The sequence below is a fragment of the Catharus ustulatus genome, chromosome 5 (genome assembly GCF_009819885.2).
Source record: "Catharus ustulatus isolate bCatUst1 chromosome 5, bCatUst1.pri.v2, whole genome shotgun sequence".
In the NCBI taxonomy this organism is placed as follows: Eukaryota; Metazoa; Chordata; class Aves; order Passeriformes; family Turdidae; genus Catharus; species Catharus ustulatus.
Window position 1 is genome coordinate 36319743 of NC_046225.1, and position 16585 is coordinate 36336327.

Genomic DNA, 16585 nt, shown 5'->3' on the forward strand with positions numbered 1-16585 from the left:
ACTTTCTCTACAGGTGCATGAGGCATGTCCACATACCAAGACATTTTGAAAAGGAAGGCACAGTATTTAAAGTATGAAAAAACTGCTCAATTTAACTAACTTAGCTTCTTACCTGTCTAATTTTGGTCAACGGTTTCTTCTCATTAGGCTTTTTAGGTACACCACAAGACTTCCTGATAGTTAAAGGCACTCCATATTTTGCAGCAGGTTTGGTAATTTTCTGAGCTGGTGCAACTGAAGTCAGTGTTTGTTCTTGAACTGGTCTTTTAGCTGGAAAGGAAAAAAAAAACCTCACAATAGAAAACCCCTGGTTTTGAGCTACCCAGACTGGCCAGTGTATATCATATTTCCCTTTCCCGAAGTCTTAGAACAGCAAAACTGGAGAAAAACAGGTGAACTGTGTGTCAGGGACCAAAGTAATGTCTAAGGTCCTGCCATATTCAGTCGGCTCTTGTGCACATTAACAAAACAAGAAAACTTTACTGTATAACTGCTGGGAACTTGACCCTTGAAAGAGAAACAGTGTATCGGTCCATCGGTGGGAACTTGACCTGTGAAAGAGGAATAATGCACAATGGAGCTGTTGTTAGCATGGAGGTGGGATCACGAGCCTCTGTGGCTCATCTCATGCACTGGCCAGAACTGAGATGACATTGTAACTGGAAAAATTCCACTCCTGAGGAGAAACCCGGAGGTGTGGTTCTGGGCTGGAGAGGCGGCAAGGACAGGACGCACATTGTGTGGATCCAGGGGACACCCTGCCTGCCTCTCCTGCATGAACACTATGCTCTCCACCTTCTTCTCCTGCCCAGCAGCTTCAAAGGAACCAGTGGTCAGTATGTATTATTTGCTACTGCTAGTAATAAAAGTAAATTTGCTCTGCAGTCACAGTTGGGTTTCAGGTTTTTTGTGCATGAGCATCCCCCTGAACCCCTAACAAACTGTGAACGTTTCATTCACATAAGCTGATGTATTAGCTTGTCTAAGTTTGATGTTTGATAAGAAATAGAAAAAAACAATTCCCGTGCTTTTAAATCTTAAGCCTTCAAACTGGATAACTGACACTTAATTCAGCTGCCTTGCTTAACTGCACAGTGATCATGCACACAGGAAAGAGGTTTCCTAATGAAATATAGAGATAAGCCTGTATCCACTAACAACACTGGACTGAAACCTGCAATGCTGAAGTCAGCAGAAGATGAGTTCTAGAAGAGCTTCAATGGCCTTTAGGGATATTGTTTTCCCTGTAGAGCTCCTGAATATACACTAATATTGTGGGTTTGATTCTGGGTTAGCAGGGCTCTCTTACTGCAGAATAGGAGGACACAACATTATCAAAAGATACCAAAGCCCTTGCCAGAGCATACTGCTAGAGGAAAAAGTACACTTAATATATTACAGACCCATAGCTTACATTTGCATTATTTGTACCCAACATATATGCTGCTCCCCAGGGGATGAGAAGAAATTGTTTCCTCTCTTTTCCAGAAAATTCTACAGTAAGGTATGAAAGCACACCAAAAAATACTCCTAGTAAAAGAACAAAGCTATATACATGATCTTTACATGATCTATACATGACAGAGCTGAAAGCCAAAGCAGTGTAGACACAACTTACCTGGTGAAGCATGTGGTCCAAACTTGTGGAAAATTTTGTGATTGAATCCTTCTGCAATAAGCTAAATAAGTTGAAGAGTTAGTCAGTAGTACCTGAGACCAAAGTTAGGAAGAACTCATTTTCAGACAAGTGTGCCATCAGCAGTAAGTATCTAATTAAGAGCATTTACTGTAAATTACATTTAAATGAATACTGAACTTGAATCTAGTATTACTAACACCAATATGAAGCAGAGGTATTTTCAAACATTTTTGCTATAATTTCTCAAGTAATTTTAAAAAGCAATTTAGTCTGACTTCTGGGTGGCACATGTTATCTCATTTATTAACTAGCTAAGAACAATGTTAATGTGAGCATCAACACAATTTTAATGCACAATTAATTTTTGATTTCTGAGTAGCTGCCAAAGTTCACCTCAATTTCTCATATAGCTCATGCAAAAACATTAGTTCTTTAAAAATGTTTGAAGTTTTAAAGTGTTGCCATCCTTTTCAAGATGAGAAAATGGCCACATATGTGGATATCTGGAAAAATATATATGGTGTGCTGTCAGGCATATCAAATTAGCATAATAAAATATGGAAAGCAGTCTTACTGGGGTGAAAAATATGACACTAGACAAAGAATATTCAAATATTAATAGGCCATCATTTTAAATACTGTAGGTAGTTCTGAACCAAACACCTGAAAACCTATATAGAAGAAATGAAAAATATTCAAGGAAGAGCAGCAAGGATAAATGAAAATTCATCCAGTTCAGGAATAGTCTTTACAGAATCTTGAACTACCCAGATTCCTTTGATTTGCACCAGCCAGTTACAATGGATGCAGAGAAGTTAAACCTGTAAAAAAACCCAAAACAAGTACCAAAGTGCCGAACTTAGGACCCTGCACACAACGGCAGAGCAAATTTTTAATCCGTAGAGTCTGGCATCAAAGATTTTGTAAGCTAGAAGTCACACAGTTTCCTCTAGTTTTCTACTAATGGTATTTCAGTGATCTTGAAGCTTTTATTTGAGTGGTAAGCTGTAGCAACTGAAGTATGTTTCCATGAAAACACCTTTACTGACAGAACAGAAACCTGACTCTTCAATATCTTTCAAAGAGCCCCCTCTCTTCTTTAAAAATTTATGCTAATTTAGATCCACTCTTTAGTGCAACTTAGTAACTATGAAGCTTAAGAAAGGATTTACATAAAACTGGAAGATTGATTTCCTGACATTTAAGAACAGGATTTCAGCAACAGTTGCAACATCCCAAAGATGTCAAGTATGAAATAATTTTTAAACTTGGACTAAGAAAAACAGAGGACAACAGCATTAGCCATGGATGATACTGAAAGAAAATAAGCATCACAGCTGTGTCAAAGAATGACCACCTCCTGTTGAATATGAATGTACCAGATTGATACATTTAGTAAAAGGTGCTTTCTGTGTGGGTTTTTTTGTTGTTGTTGTTGCTTTAGATACTACAGGGCACCTGTAAGTGGTATAGCAGTGGTACAGTTGGAAAAATTGTGCCTAAGTATTCATACTCAATTTAAGACAAATTAGTATGACCATCTGATGATAGAGACAGCCTATTACTATTATACTTTGACTGACTAACTCCAAATAAAAATTTCATATCCATTCTAGCTACTGGAAATAAAATTAGATCAAATTATTACTGTTGCAAATGTCAGAACAAACTTATCTGTAAAGATTTCTGAATTCTACCTTTCTTTGGGACTTCAATCTGAAGTAAGTTGAAAGTCTACTTCAACACAATAGAAATTCCAATTATATGTAGCCTTTTCATGACATTTCTTTAGTTGTGAATTAGAATCCATTATTTATACTGCACTTCCTCCATGTCCTTTCTCTTCTATATTTATTTACCTCATATCAGTACTATTATTCACTTGTTAATCTTGACCTCTTTTGACTAGATTCATATTAAAAGGACATTATCAGATATCAAATGACATTAATAGACTTTAAACATAATAGGAAGCAACTTCCTTGAGGGTATGTACAAATGATACATTTAAACCTCAAGAAATGTAAAGATTTATTTTCCAGAACAGGTTCTCAGGCCATTTTAAATTACAAACAAAAAATGGATTGAAGAAATTTTATACAGCAACAATGTTGAAATAACTGACAGCAGCATTTTATGAAAAGATACGTATTTAAACAAATAATCTGTCGTGATTCCTCACGATATAGAAAAATGTACAAAGTGATGCACTTCAGAACAGGTCACTTCAGATTTACGTATGGAAACTACCTAATAATTTGAGACTTTCCTTTACAGTTCATAGTAAAACTATTTTTTCCTCAACTGACTCTGTCTATAAGAGCCCTAGGGAATACCATAATTCCAGTTTTCCATGTAATACATTAACATTGCAATAAAGAAAAAGTAAAGTTCTATGATGCTGTTAACAAAGTTAGAATCAAAAGTAACTCCATACCTCTGGTGTGAGAAATTTTTCAACCCGTTTGGCTATAAAGTTTTTCTCCAATATGGAGTTTACTGATGGTCTATTCCTAGGATTCCTTTTAAACAGCTGTGACAGCAGATTACGTAGGTCGTAGGAGTAATGCATAGAAACAGGAGGAAAAGGTCCAGAGATTATCTTAAGGACCAAGTTCTTCATGTTACCGGCTTCAAACTGTATCACAAGGAAAAAAACAGGTATTCTTATCACCTGTCCACAGGCAAGGCTGCACATACAGACGATAAAGAAACCAAACTAACAGTGCCCCTTCTTTGCCTCAACATGCATATTTTCAAGATCAACACCAGCAGTTCAAAATAATCTGTTGCCAAGTATTCAAATTAAAATTCCAATTTAAAATACATCATAATACAGGTATTTCATACTATAGAAACATAAATGTTCCTAACAAGCAATTACTTCCCTCCAGATCTAGACTGACAGCGATATATAACTAAAGAAAAAATAATTATCTGCTTGATCTCTTCCAAAGGCTTTGAACCACAACATGCATTCTGACTTTTTTAGCAACCCCCCATTTCAAATTACAATATGTAAGTATTCACACTCATTTAGGGTGAAATCAAGGGAATACTCAGACTTCAGTTTGAGCCCAGGTAACAGAGGGCACCATTTCAATTCCTTTGTACAATAAAAAGAAAACAATACATATCACCCAGCTTTCAGAAAACTAATTGTTGACATCAACTCTCAGAAATTAAACATGGTCAGCAGTGTTGCCACATAAAAGACCAAGAAGAAGAAATTACAAAAGCTTGAAATGACATTAAACTCTTATACCTTGAAAATATTTCTTTCAATTTTCATATTGTTATAATCTTTTTCTTTTAATAAAAATAGCTACTAAAAAGCTCCAATAATGCAAAATCCACAAAAGAATCCAAAACAGGACAGGACTAAGCCCAAACATTTTCTTCCCTTCCTAACTGAAAAATGGATGATGAAAACACTCTTCAAACTACACACACACAGGCAGAAGAAGAAAAAATTGGAAAAAGGCAACTTTTCCACCTTGGCAGTTTTTCCTAAGCACTATTTCTGTTCTAAACAGAAATACATTAATCCATTTGCAAAAAAGCAGAATCCAAATTCAGACTTTCAATGAAGCTTTCAACGAATTCAAGTTTTCTTGGGAATAAAACCCAACCCAACCAACCAAAAACCCCAAACAAGAACAACAAAACAACAAAAACAACAAAAAGCTCAAACCAACCAAAAAAAAAAAACCCCACAAGGCTCCTCACTATTCCCAGTACTCTTTGCTACAACAACTAACAATTTTTTCAGCTGATACAGTCCATTAAAATCAAAAGTGTCAAGATACCTGAGAGATTGGCATGAAACAAAACACCAATGAAAAATGTTGGTTGACACAGGAAGCAGAGGCAAAAATGCTGAAGGTAATTTTCAAACAGCTACTATGAAAATTTTTCATCAACTAAAATGCATCTGCATAATATCAGAGATAAATTCTGTTTGAAATCACTATTCCTTTATAGACACACACAGTTTCTACTCACCGCATGTTTAAGTGTACACATTTCATAGAGAACACAACCAAGAGCCCAGATATCACTAAATCAAAAAGAAAACATTAAAACTTAGTTCAAGATTAACATTGCCAAGTAACTTATATCTGTGAAGTCTATCTCTGAAAAGGGTGGATTTTTGAGTGCGTACAAGCTCCCCTCTATGGACTTGGACTCTGCAAAACCCAAAGGAAACAAAAACCCCAAAATCAATTCATCAGTCAAAGTAAGGCCACCCTGAAAACCAGATGGTGCTGTTTTGGTTTCTGATTTAGAACCATCTAAGTCACAGAAATTAGACAAAATATGGACAAAGACTTCTTTTATCTAAATATATAATTTTGCCTGAAGTCTTTGAATTAAACAAACAAAAGGCAAGAAAACCTCATCACCTAATTCAGCAAATACAATTCTCAAAGTCAATTTATTCTGTTTAGCAGTGACTAAACCTAACCTCTGTTATTACAGGATTTGGTTAGAACATCACTGGATAATAAATCCAACATAGAAGAAATTAAGGGGAAGGATTTGTAACCATTTTTATCTCTTAAAAATCCATTGAAATAAGGCACTCACAGCAATGAATGCAACAGCTTGGTGCAGTGGAAGGGTAACTTATTAACAGCCTGTTAATTATACTGGGGACAGTCACCAGGTACAGGCTGCTGCCAGGGCAGTAAAGGTGTAAGTGAGGTATCTGTATGACTTCCTTACCTGGAGCAACCTGAGCACCTATCCACGCACATCACGTGCTCAGATAATAAAACTGCTGTTTCATACTTAATAGAGCTTCACATTGGTAGTGCATAAATGAAGGCAGTACAACCACTGCGCAGATGGGCAAAAGTAGTGCCACAATTAAGAACACAACTAGATCTAGAACTTGAAGCATTAACCTAAGTCATCTCTCCATGACACTGCTTTCCACTGAAGGCCTACTAAGGTACCACCTCTACAGTGAAGTTCAGTACCTCCTTGTGTAAGAGACAAACTAAGAGACAGATGTTCACCATCATTTGATTAGAACAGCTTTAGATTCCTACAAGAACTCATTTTCTTCTTTTTATTGAAAATATTTAATAAAATCCTTAGTAGTACCTTTTATTGTTGTAAGGCTTGTTCTGACATATTTCAGGTGACAAATAGTACGGTGTTCCTATGCAAGTGCGTGCCAACTCTGCAGTACTAAGACAAAAATAAGGATGGATGTTAACTGGTTAACTCACATGAAGTGCACAGATTGTATTTTCCTTGATCAAAGCAATTTAAATTAAGTCAGAGGAAAAACAGTATCAGAAAGGAATTACCTGTTCAGAACTCTGGCGATTCCAAAATCTCCCAGCTGTATTGTTCCATCTTTGGTTAAAAATATATTCTTGGTACAGAAATGTGAAGAAATTTGTTAATTAAAATATTCATACAATTGCACACTTTTTGTTCTCTACATGTTTTGAGAAGAAGAAAGTTTTCTCCCATTCCATCCCCCAAGTCACTGTAACTGACTTCTACGGAACACCAGACCTATACAAGTCCGACATCATGAATATGAGAAAACACTGCTTCACATTGTCAAACACAACCTTTTCTGTCCCCACAAATAAATACATGAGTAACACCTGTAGTTTCACTAAAGTGCCTCATCTACTTGTACAAATATATAAATCTGCAGACTGAAGAAGCATTTCCACTATTAGAAATGTTTACATAAACAAATTAGGAAGATATGAATGCAATCACTTTGAAAGACAATTCAGTTGAAAAATAGCCACCTACATACCTGCGACTTTATGTCCCGATGCAAGATTTTTCTATCGTGTATGTGTTTTAGTGCTAAACAGATTTGTACAAACCAATCCAGAATCTATTCATGAAAGAAAATGCAACATCAACTTTGTCATTTATCTGAAAACTTCTCCACTTATAAGATATTATAAAATCAGACTTTAATTATAACTACAGATTTTACTTCCCTCCCCACCTTACCTGCTTCATTAATACCACAGAATAATGAAAAACTTTATATGGATTTGATTGGTTAAAATGCCTAAGATGTGGAACTTGCACATTAAAATATTGTACTTTTGCTGTAGCCAATACAAGTTTTCTTGCACTCAGTTAATTGACCAAGAGTCCTAGAAAGCCCTATTGATGCTCACAGAAACACTTATTTTACATGTAGTAATTTTGTGTATCTTACCTTAAAAGGACAAATATTACAAAGTAGATTTTGATGAGAACAGCAACAAACATCTAACTAGAAGATTACAAACATGCCAACAATGCCCTTTTCTGGGTAAATTTGCAAAAATCACAATTTAAGAAGTGACTAACGACAGGAACTTTGCCATGTGAATAACAGTTTTATATTCACTACTTAGAAGTATATACATGGCAAAATTATAGTATAAGGCAAGGTATAATTTTCACTTTTCCACTTGAAGTCCTTCTTGTAAAAGTGAGGTCAAATGACAAAAATTTAAAGTGTTACAAATTATATCCCAAATGTTTCATATACTACTAAGGCTTTCCAATCCTAGGTAAATTGACATTCTACTGGATGCAGACAAAAGCATAGAAACAATTTATAAACAAAGAAATGTGTCAGCCCTAACAAAAAATCCACTCTGAATCCTACATAACTTATTTTTACTTAATTTAATCAAATCTGTATTTAAAATACTCTCATTTATTCCACACTATGTCACCCATTTTTCACTAAAAATTACTTTATAACCAGTTTTGTGGAAAAAGAAAATGTATTGGAAGTATATCAGCAGATTCAATTTTTATTACTGATAAAAACAACTTTTGAATTATGCCAACTCCATACTTCCATATTTCATATTATTAGACTTACAAACTAATTTATTTTATACTTATGACACATGAAAATTGGTATTAAAATATAAAAATCCTATGCCATTACATCTTTAAAGACATTATTTCAGAGGTTTAAGGATATTCATGTTGTCTTTCAGTATTTTTCACGTTTCAGATTTGGTTTCCTTCACAAGAGATCCAGTTTTTAAAAGCATCTTACACATACAGACAAAATCTCAAGTAACATAGCCAAGGCTTCCAACTATATTTTCTTTCTGGGATTTTTTTTGTGCAGGGCTTTTTTTGTGTTTGGTTTTTTTTTGTTTGTGTTTTGGTTTGATTTTGCTTTTTAATGATACTACATTGACCAACAGCAACACAAATGACTATTTGAGAATCTCCTTTTAGATTAAGAAACCATATCTATAACCAAAATAATTTAAAATTAATGAAAAAGTATCCTGCAACAAAACATTATAGCAGCAGTTTGCTGTTACCTGATCTTCAGAGAATAGGATTCCTTTTTGGGCATTTATCTTTTTAAATAGGTCTCCTCCTTCACAGTAATCCATCACTATGTACAGACAGCCATTTTCTGTAAAGTAAAAGTATTTCAAAAAGACAAAACCAAGATTCTTCTTTACTAAACTTTCTAAATATCCCCACCACAGTCACAGAAAAAGCAACAAAAATTTTACTTTTTCACATGCAGTTTTAGATATAATTTATTAGTCTATTTTTTCAATCTTCAAGCAAAAATATGTTTATTATTTTGAGTTTCATGACTAATTTTCCTATTTTGGTATCATTGGACTATTTTGATATAGAGAGAAAAGAATCACATCTACTGAACCAATGCCCCAATATGGCATTCAAAACCACTATGAAATTAAAGGTGTCATTTTATGAACGCAATATAAAACCAAGCTTCACATTCCTTTCAAGCCTCCTATAGATCCCCCTACCCTAAAACAGGGATCTTAAGTTGCCTCTATTTGCCTTGTTCTTTCTTGGAATTTTACCTGGACTTGCCAGAACGTGACAGCCATCAGCTTTGTTACTAGACATGCAGTTTATTTTAGTCAGAAGAACAGTAAGAAAACTTCCAGCAGACAACGACAGATGGCAACAATTATTTTCTCATTTTTGAATGAAATCTCAAGAGACTTCAAAAAATCCCATGCAAGTTTCCAGTAGGAGGTATGATCAAACATAAAACTTCATTCAAAGTTTTGGTTTTCCCAGTTACTGATGAAAAAACACATTAGGCAGAAGCAAATTGCAAGTTTGCCAAAAGCGTAAGAACTACACTACTCACATACTAGGCATGATTTTGAGAAGAGATGAAAAACTGCAGAAAATCAGTCACATGCTGCTCAAAAGGAAAAAAACTCCTATTTTATGAAAAAGTTAGTCACTTACAGCACTTACAAAACTTTGTATTAAAATAAATTGAATCATCTAAGTCACTTAAATTTCACTCCCAGAGAATGCTTCTGAAATCTGCCTTTCAAAACATCGAACCCTTAGAGCTGCTTCTCTGTTTGGTTATTATTATCTTTAATTAGTATTATTTTAAAAGATGATTCCAGGAGTCTGGATTTCTTGCACGTCTATTGCTGAAATAATTCTCAGCTATAAACTTTATATTCAATGTATTCAAAGTCAATGTGTTCTGGCAATAAAGATGCAACACAAAGTCTTGCGAATTATGGATTACAGGATCTAACTTGTAATGAAAAAAAAACCAGTCTTAAAGAACAGGCCTCGACCACAATGAAGAAAAACAGTCTTTATAAATCAGAAGTGTGGTTGTGTAACATGATTATGTCACGAAAATCTAATTTAATGAAAAGAAAAAGTGAAAGCCCCAGGCAAAAGACGTAAGAAAGTCAGCAGAAAGGAAGGAAAGAAAAAGAGACCAGAATTGCTAAACAGCACTTCAAATAATATTTAGGGGATTTTAATAATATTTTAACTTTTCCAATAGGTTTTTGGGATCTTTTTTCTGTTCTGACCATTTCCCAAGACATTCAATGAGAAGACAATGTAGAATTATACTTCTCCTTCCTTCACTGCCTGATGAAGTAAATAGTCTCATCTATTTTTCCAACTCTGAAAGCAACATGATTGCAGTTACTGAAAACTGCACTCTAAGACAACAGATTTGGACATAAAACTGCTCTTGCTAGGTTATCAATATCCAAATTTAGACTGTAATTTAACCTACACAAATTTAACCTACACAAGCATTCCAGTTGCTAGGGTATGTTCAAGGAGACTTATGCTCTGGAGAAACAAGAGAATATCTTTCATTTAAGCACCAACCAAAACTAATGCATGCAGGATATAGTCATGAATATTCGTTTATCTGTTGTCCTTTTTCCTGAACTACAATTATTTTTAAACATGGATGGGAATTCTGAAAAAAGTATGGAAAATAAGTAAGTAATAAAGGTATGAAAAATACTGATTAAAGAGAGAAAAGTCCCTGATTTTTAGACTAAGTGCAGTAAGTAGTGCACAGAATTACTCATGTTACTTCAGATTCTACTGTATTAGTTCATCTTACCTTCAAATGACTCCCTATACAGGACAATATTTGGGTGTTTCATATTAGCCAAAACAGCAACTTCTCTCCTTGATTCTTCTCTCTCCTTATTTGACATCTTCAAAAGGAAAATAATGATTTGGGAGAACAGAAACACAAAAAGAATGGATCAGGAATTTATTAGTAATAATCACTCACCTTAGAGATGTTAATTTCTTTAATAACATACTGTTGGCCATCTTCTTTAGCTTTGACAAGTATTGCTTTCCCAAAGGATCCTTCTCCAATCTTCCGTACTTTGATGTATTTATCCATAGTTCTTGTCTTAAGGCATTCTTATTTGAGTACTGGGAAAAAAACCAAACAAAACAACACAAAAACCCCATGAGCATATTTAGTTAGGTGTACTTAGTGATCTAGCGTGATCAGGGCATGGTACCTTATTTTTTTACTCAAAATGTTGATCCATTAGTCTCTTCAGTTGCTCTTCTGTAAATCACCTACACCTAGTTTCAATTCTCTTTTGGTTCAGTTGGTTTGTTTTGGGCCAACAAGGGCTGCATAATTAAAACCTGTTTCATCTTTCATTTTGACTAAAAAGGATCTGTTTTGTCTTCAAATAAATTACTGCAATCAGTGCCAAGGCTTCTGATTATCTGGCACACAAATATCATAGAGCTATAGCACCTGGTTAAAGATCTCGTGTCCAACTTCCCTTGAAAGAAACACAATGGAGGCCAGGGGAATTCCCATGCACTGCTTCTTAAGAAGCACTAAATCCAGCTTTTTTATCACTATAATGAAGCCAAAAATTCAACAGATCCCCATCACATTTCAAATAATTATTCAGCACAAAAAGGTGTGGCATTAAGTCTGACTGAAAGACCCTTTTCATGTTGCTTATAAAACAAATCCTTACAAAATGGCACAAATCACTATTTTTCATATACTATCTGACCACTTAGACTACCTTTTCAGATTAAAAGGAGTACTCAGGTGAATTTTGATGGTGCTTAAGGTTCTGTATTAAAAAACACTTTGGTAAAAACAGGACACAAGGGAGCTGCAAGCAGAAGCTATGGCAATATACAGTTATGTCAGAACAGCATAGGGAAAGGGCAAAATAAAGACCAAAGTGACACATAACGGAGCAAATTCACAGTAGACTAGAAGATTATATTTTTTAAAGCAAAAAGAGCTTCCATACCCTGAGGAAGTTTCCACACACTGAAAAAGACAAAAATGTCCTAAGATTTTCTTCACTTAAGCCTCACTTTCAAGAACTAATAACATTTCTGCCTTGCTGTGTCTAGCTTCCTTCCAACAGGAGATCCTAGAGGCTTCAATCCGAACTTCACACAAATCATAGGTCTCACAATCAGGGTCTTTCCTCGATTTGAGAATTTTTTTTACAGAATTACCATGTACTAGACACAGATGCTGCTTAATCTATACCATGAAAGCAGACTAAAATTAATAAGCTTGATTAGAATAGCAAGACAAAACGAAAGATCTTAAGTTACCTGTTCTGCAAAAGAAGAGATATGAAGACTACTAAGACTAAGCATAACTACCAGGAAAGGAAAAACTTAACATTGCAGGCCTGCAGTGCAGGTAAGTTGCTTTTTTGGTTTTTTTTCTTACAGTGCCCAGAGAGTTTAATGTGAAGTTGCACTTCTAAACATAAGAAGGACTTGGTACTAACTTCGACATTCTCTTTCAGGCATCAGTAAAAGCACAGCAGGTGGGACACAATTTGAATTTTGTATGACTCTACTGAAGTTCTCTTCCTACTTTATGAAACAAACAGTGTTCCTCTACAGTTAAACCAGCTGCATTAGGCGTAGCTTAGGGTTACTTCTGGATGCTGCTCTGTGCAAATACAAATGGGGAGTAACCAGCTTTTTGGCAAGAAGTTCAGTCAAAGCGCGTATATAACCTTCTATGAGTTAGATAACTTATTTTTACATGCGGCAAGGGAAGGACATGTGTCCAGAGAAAGGACATCAGGGCAGACAGGGCGTTGTCTTTTCAAGCCCAGGGCAGTAAGTCAGTTCATCCACCACAGACACGCAGGAAAGCGGCGCAAGTCACACCCCGAGGCAGCCGGACCGCCCGGAGCGTACGGCCAGGCCAGGGCCGCGCGTACGGGGAGAGGCAGGGGAGGACAGGGCAGGACAGGGCAAGGCAGGGACCGAGCTGGGCCGCGCTCCGCAAGCGGGCCCCGCCAGGCCGCCGCCCCCGCACAGCCAGAGCAAGCCCAGCACCAGGGCGAGAGGCGCGGCCGGGAATTCCCCACCCCAGGGTGGCTGGAGGAGACCACCCGCTACCTGTCCGGCTCCCAGAGGGGCGGCCCTGACCGCCCCGTCAGTTTCCCCCGCGCCCGCCCCATCCCCACCCCGCCATACCTGCCCGCCGCGGCCGCCCAACCTGGCCTCGCGCCCGGCAAGGCCCCGCCCCCTCCGCCCCTATTGGCGGCTCCGCCCCACAGCTCGGCTCCCATTGGGCGAGTCGGCACCGGGGCGGGGCCGCGGCCCTGTCCCCTCGCCCAGTCCGCGTTAGCGGCGCTTCACCCTGGTAACGCGCGGCCGGGGTCACGTGACGGGCGGGGCGCGCGCGGCTGTCGGCATATTGGGGAGAACCCCCCCCCCGTGAGAAGAGCTCCAAGTGTTTCACCAGCGAGCTGCAGCACCGCACAGCCCGTCACGGCGGTACGTGTGGGCCCCAGCACAGCCCTGCCGGGGCTCCTGGGGGAAGCGTGCTGAGCACAGCGCTTACCGGGGAGGGTCGGGCTGCAGCTGTGGCTACTCCTTTCCCGACTCCAAAGCGCGCCTTGATGGCACCTATGGGCACAAAGCCTCGTGATTCGCAAGGCGCTTTCTCAGTCCGAGTGCCACAGCGCACGGCGCCCTCCGGGCTTGTTAGCCTCGCACATAAACGGACCAGCAGGTATTTTCCTTAGGGGAAAAAGAAAAAATCCATCCTTGACTTGATACGTTTTGGTGAAACTTTCATTCGCTGTGTGTTAAGTGAACGGCACACTGGCCTCAGCACCTCGGCTGGCGGCACCCAGGAGTTCCGTGCTCAGCCCGACACCTGCGTTTCCCTGCACGTAAAACCCTTGAGCTTCTCGGGGCCTCCGCAGCGCCTGGAAGGCGGCGCAGTTAGCCCTTATCCCAATGATACCGCGGTGTATCTCTCTGCCTCCTTTACCTGGGAAACCGCCTCCACCCCGTTCTGAAGCGCGGGCCCGTCCTGCCTCCCCCGCCCGAGCCCTCAACGCGCTCTCGCAGTGAGGGAGCCCGGCACGGGCCCCTCCCGGGCCTTCGGGAAGCCGCGCCCCCTGTGGGAAGGCGGGAGCGGGGGACGCGCCCGCCCCGGGCGGACCGCGGGAAGCAGAATCAGCAGTGACGGCGATACTGACCCCGGCAGCCCGACAGGCGCCGATTCTGCGCGGTGGAAATCCCCGCCCTCTCCGGGCCCAGGGGGTGGTGCCGGGCGGCGGAGCGGCCGCGGGTCCGGGGGCTGCGCCCGTGTCCCGCTGGAGCTCAGAGGGAGGATGAGCCAGCGCCTCCCCGGGAATCAGCGGGCGGCACCGCCCGCGCAGGTACGGGCGGGGCGGGGCAGGGCAGGGCAGACTCGGGTTCCCCCGCGGCCCAGGGACGCGGTACGGCGGCGAGCGGGGCTGAGGCGGCGGGAGGAGCGGAGCGGGCAGCCCCTGCCCCCCGCCAGCGAGGCGGCTCCGGCCGGCCGGCCGGGGCCGGGAGGGGGCGGACGTGCTGGCTCCTTGCGGATCCCTCACCTCGTCCGTGCGCCTCCCCTGAAAGGCCGGGATGAGGAGAGGAATGCCCGCGTGTTTACAGGGTATGTTTGCACCCTGTCGCCCCATCACAGTGTTCTTCGGGCCGCGCTTGTGCCCGTACGGAAAGCGGGGGGCTCTGCGGCTGGGGATGTGCAGGGTCTCCTCCCCACGTAGCCAGCTTTGAAGTATTATTCTGCATGAGTTACTCACTTTATGTTGGCTCACGGGTTTGGCTAGTAGGGCCACTCTTAGACAAGGGAGAGAGGTAATGGGCTCTTGTTGGAGTCTCATAATTAAATGGGCATGCAGGTCACGAGGTTAAAACTGAATATTGACTGCATTCTTTGATATTATCTTCCCTGCTTTTCCGAAATTCTTCCCTTCCCTATCCAAAACTGTGGAAGTGGCTGTAAATTCTATCAATTCTCACTTAAAATGAATGACTGTGAATGTGACGGTGGGAAATCGTGTGCTGATAGTGAACTGTGTTCAGTGTAGTGTAGTAAATGTGCTGTGTCACACTTTAAAGTACTAAACTAGGTAAAATAGGGTCTTAGAACCAAATTTAAAATGTTTCTAACCTATATTAGAATAGATGCTTAAATATTTTTGGCAACATACTGGTAAATGGTGGTCGTTTGGGTGTGAGGACTTGCACCTAATTTTTGAGGCTGTGGGACATCTGAAGTTTCTAGTGCAGAGTTTGTGGAAGAAAATGTCAGGTGAATTGATGCTTTTTGATTTTAAATGCTTTTCTTTTTGGTGGACACGTGAAGGGGTTTATTTTCAGTATGCCTTAGCAACAGAGATACTTCTTTGCAGATACAGCTATTTGAATGAAGGATGTGTTGGTATGACAGATTTGAAAGCAGATAGTCATCAAAACTGTTTATTTAAGGAAATACCAATATGCTGTAAAATTTAAAAAAAAAGTGTGTTATAGGAAACATACCTTTGTGAAGCATGGTAGAAGAGAGCACACCAGCTGTCTACTGGTTTCGCTGAAATAAGTCTTTCACTGACCAACTACTGTAAATTTTATGTCTTGTCTCTTTGTCTGGCAAGCAGAGGTAAACTTGCTGCAAAGTTGTCAGAGTGGGAAGGAGTTCTGCTCTGGGAAAACTACAGGTAGCTTGAAACTTACAACTTGAAACGCAATGATTCTGCATCTCTCTGCAACATATATGGAAACAGAATTTACATGGTATTCAGAAAAATGGAACTTGGGAGCTTGTTTCTTGTTTGCGTCTGTTTAGTATTGGTATGTGGTATGCCAGTCCTAAAAATCCTTTCTCTGGTAAGGGTAGATGTCATACGCAATGTGTATTGTAATGTTTCTAGAAACACATTTTACTTGTTGTATTCCAAGGTTTTCTTTGCCCAGATTTTTGCAGTGCCCCTTTGAGTGGTTTACTATTCCGCTGTTCTGTGGTGCATACTTGCAAGTTAAATTAGTCCTGGGTAAAATTCCCCGCCTTCCTCACCTCTTCTCCCCTTGTAATAAGAACAAGCTTATCCAAATTCTTGCCTGGGAAAGACACTTGAAGCTGTTGGTCTTTGTGATTTCATTGCTCTGAACCATTTTATTTTATGAATTTGTCAGCATTTTTCTCATGACCAGGTTTATACATGCTGTTTGTAGCAAATTGATGTTTGAGTAACCTGCAAGTTGAAACCCACTGTGCTGGTTACTCTATGAGCAGATGGATCTGGCTGTGTAATATATGTTCTGTTAACTGAATATACAATTTGGCTTCCT

At 39.5% G+C, this 16585-nt stretch overlaps 2 protein-coding genes across 10 annotated transcripts in view; one reads left to right on the plus strand and one right to left on the minus strand.

Annotated features, from left to right (window-relative positions):
* Positions 1-14379, minus strand: part of NEK1 (NIMA related kinase 1) — a 60842-nt gene extending 46463 nt beyond the window's left edge. For 3 of the 6 annotated variants that reach the window (XM_033059475.2, XM_033059474.1, XM_033059477.1), the window contains exons 1-12: positions 14238-14374; positions 13803-13981; positions 11223-11371; positions 11046-11142; positions 8971-9068; positions 7431-7514; positions 6961-7028; positions 6752-6838; positions 5645-5699; positions 4077-4277; positions 1619-1679; positions 113-270 (exon numbers count right to left, since the gene is read on the minus strand). In XM_033059475.2, the coding sequence (XP_032915366.1) occupies positions 113-270; positions 1619-1679; positions 4077-4277; positions 5645-5699; positions 6752-6838; positions 6961-7028; positions 7431-7514; positions 8971-9068; positions 11046-11142; positions 11223-11339 (1026 nt within the window). In that variant the 5' untranslated portion in view covers positions 11340-11371; positions 13803-13981; positions 14238-14374. Of the gene's footprint in view, positions 1-112; positions 271-1618; positions 1680-4076; positions 4278-5644; positions 5700-6751; positions 6839-6960; positions 7029-7430; positions 7515-8970; positions 9069-11045; positions 11143-11222; positions 11372-13802; positions 13982-14237 lie in introns of all 6 variants that reach the window. The other 3 variants (XM_033059476.1, XM_033059478.1, XM_033059479.2) reach the window with 3 other exon arrangements.
* Positions 13715-16585, plus strand: part of CLCN3 (chloride voltage-gated channel 3) — a 71716-nt gene continuing 68845 nt past the window's right edge. For 3 of the 4 annotated variants that reach the window (XM_033059486.1, XM_033059482.1, XM_033059480.1), the window contains exon 1: positions 14494-14631. The gene's annotated coding sequence lies outside the window, so the exon portion shown is untranslated. Of the gene's footprint in view, positions 13736-14493; positions 14632-16585 lie in introns of those variants that run through there. The other variant, XM_033059481.1, reaches the window with a different exon arrangement.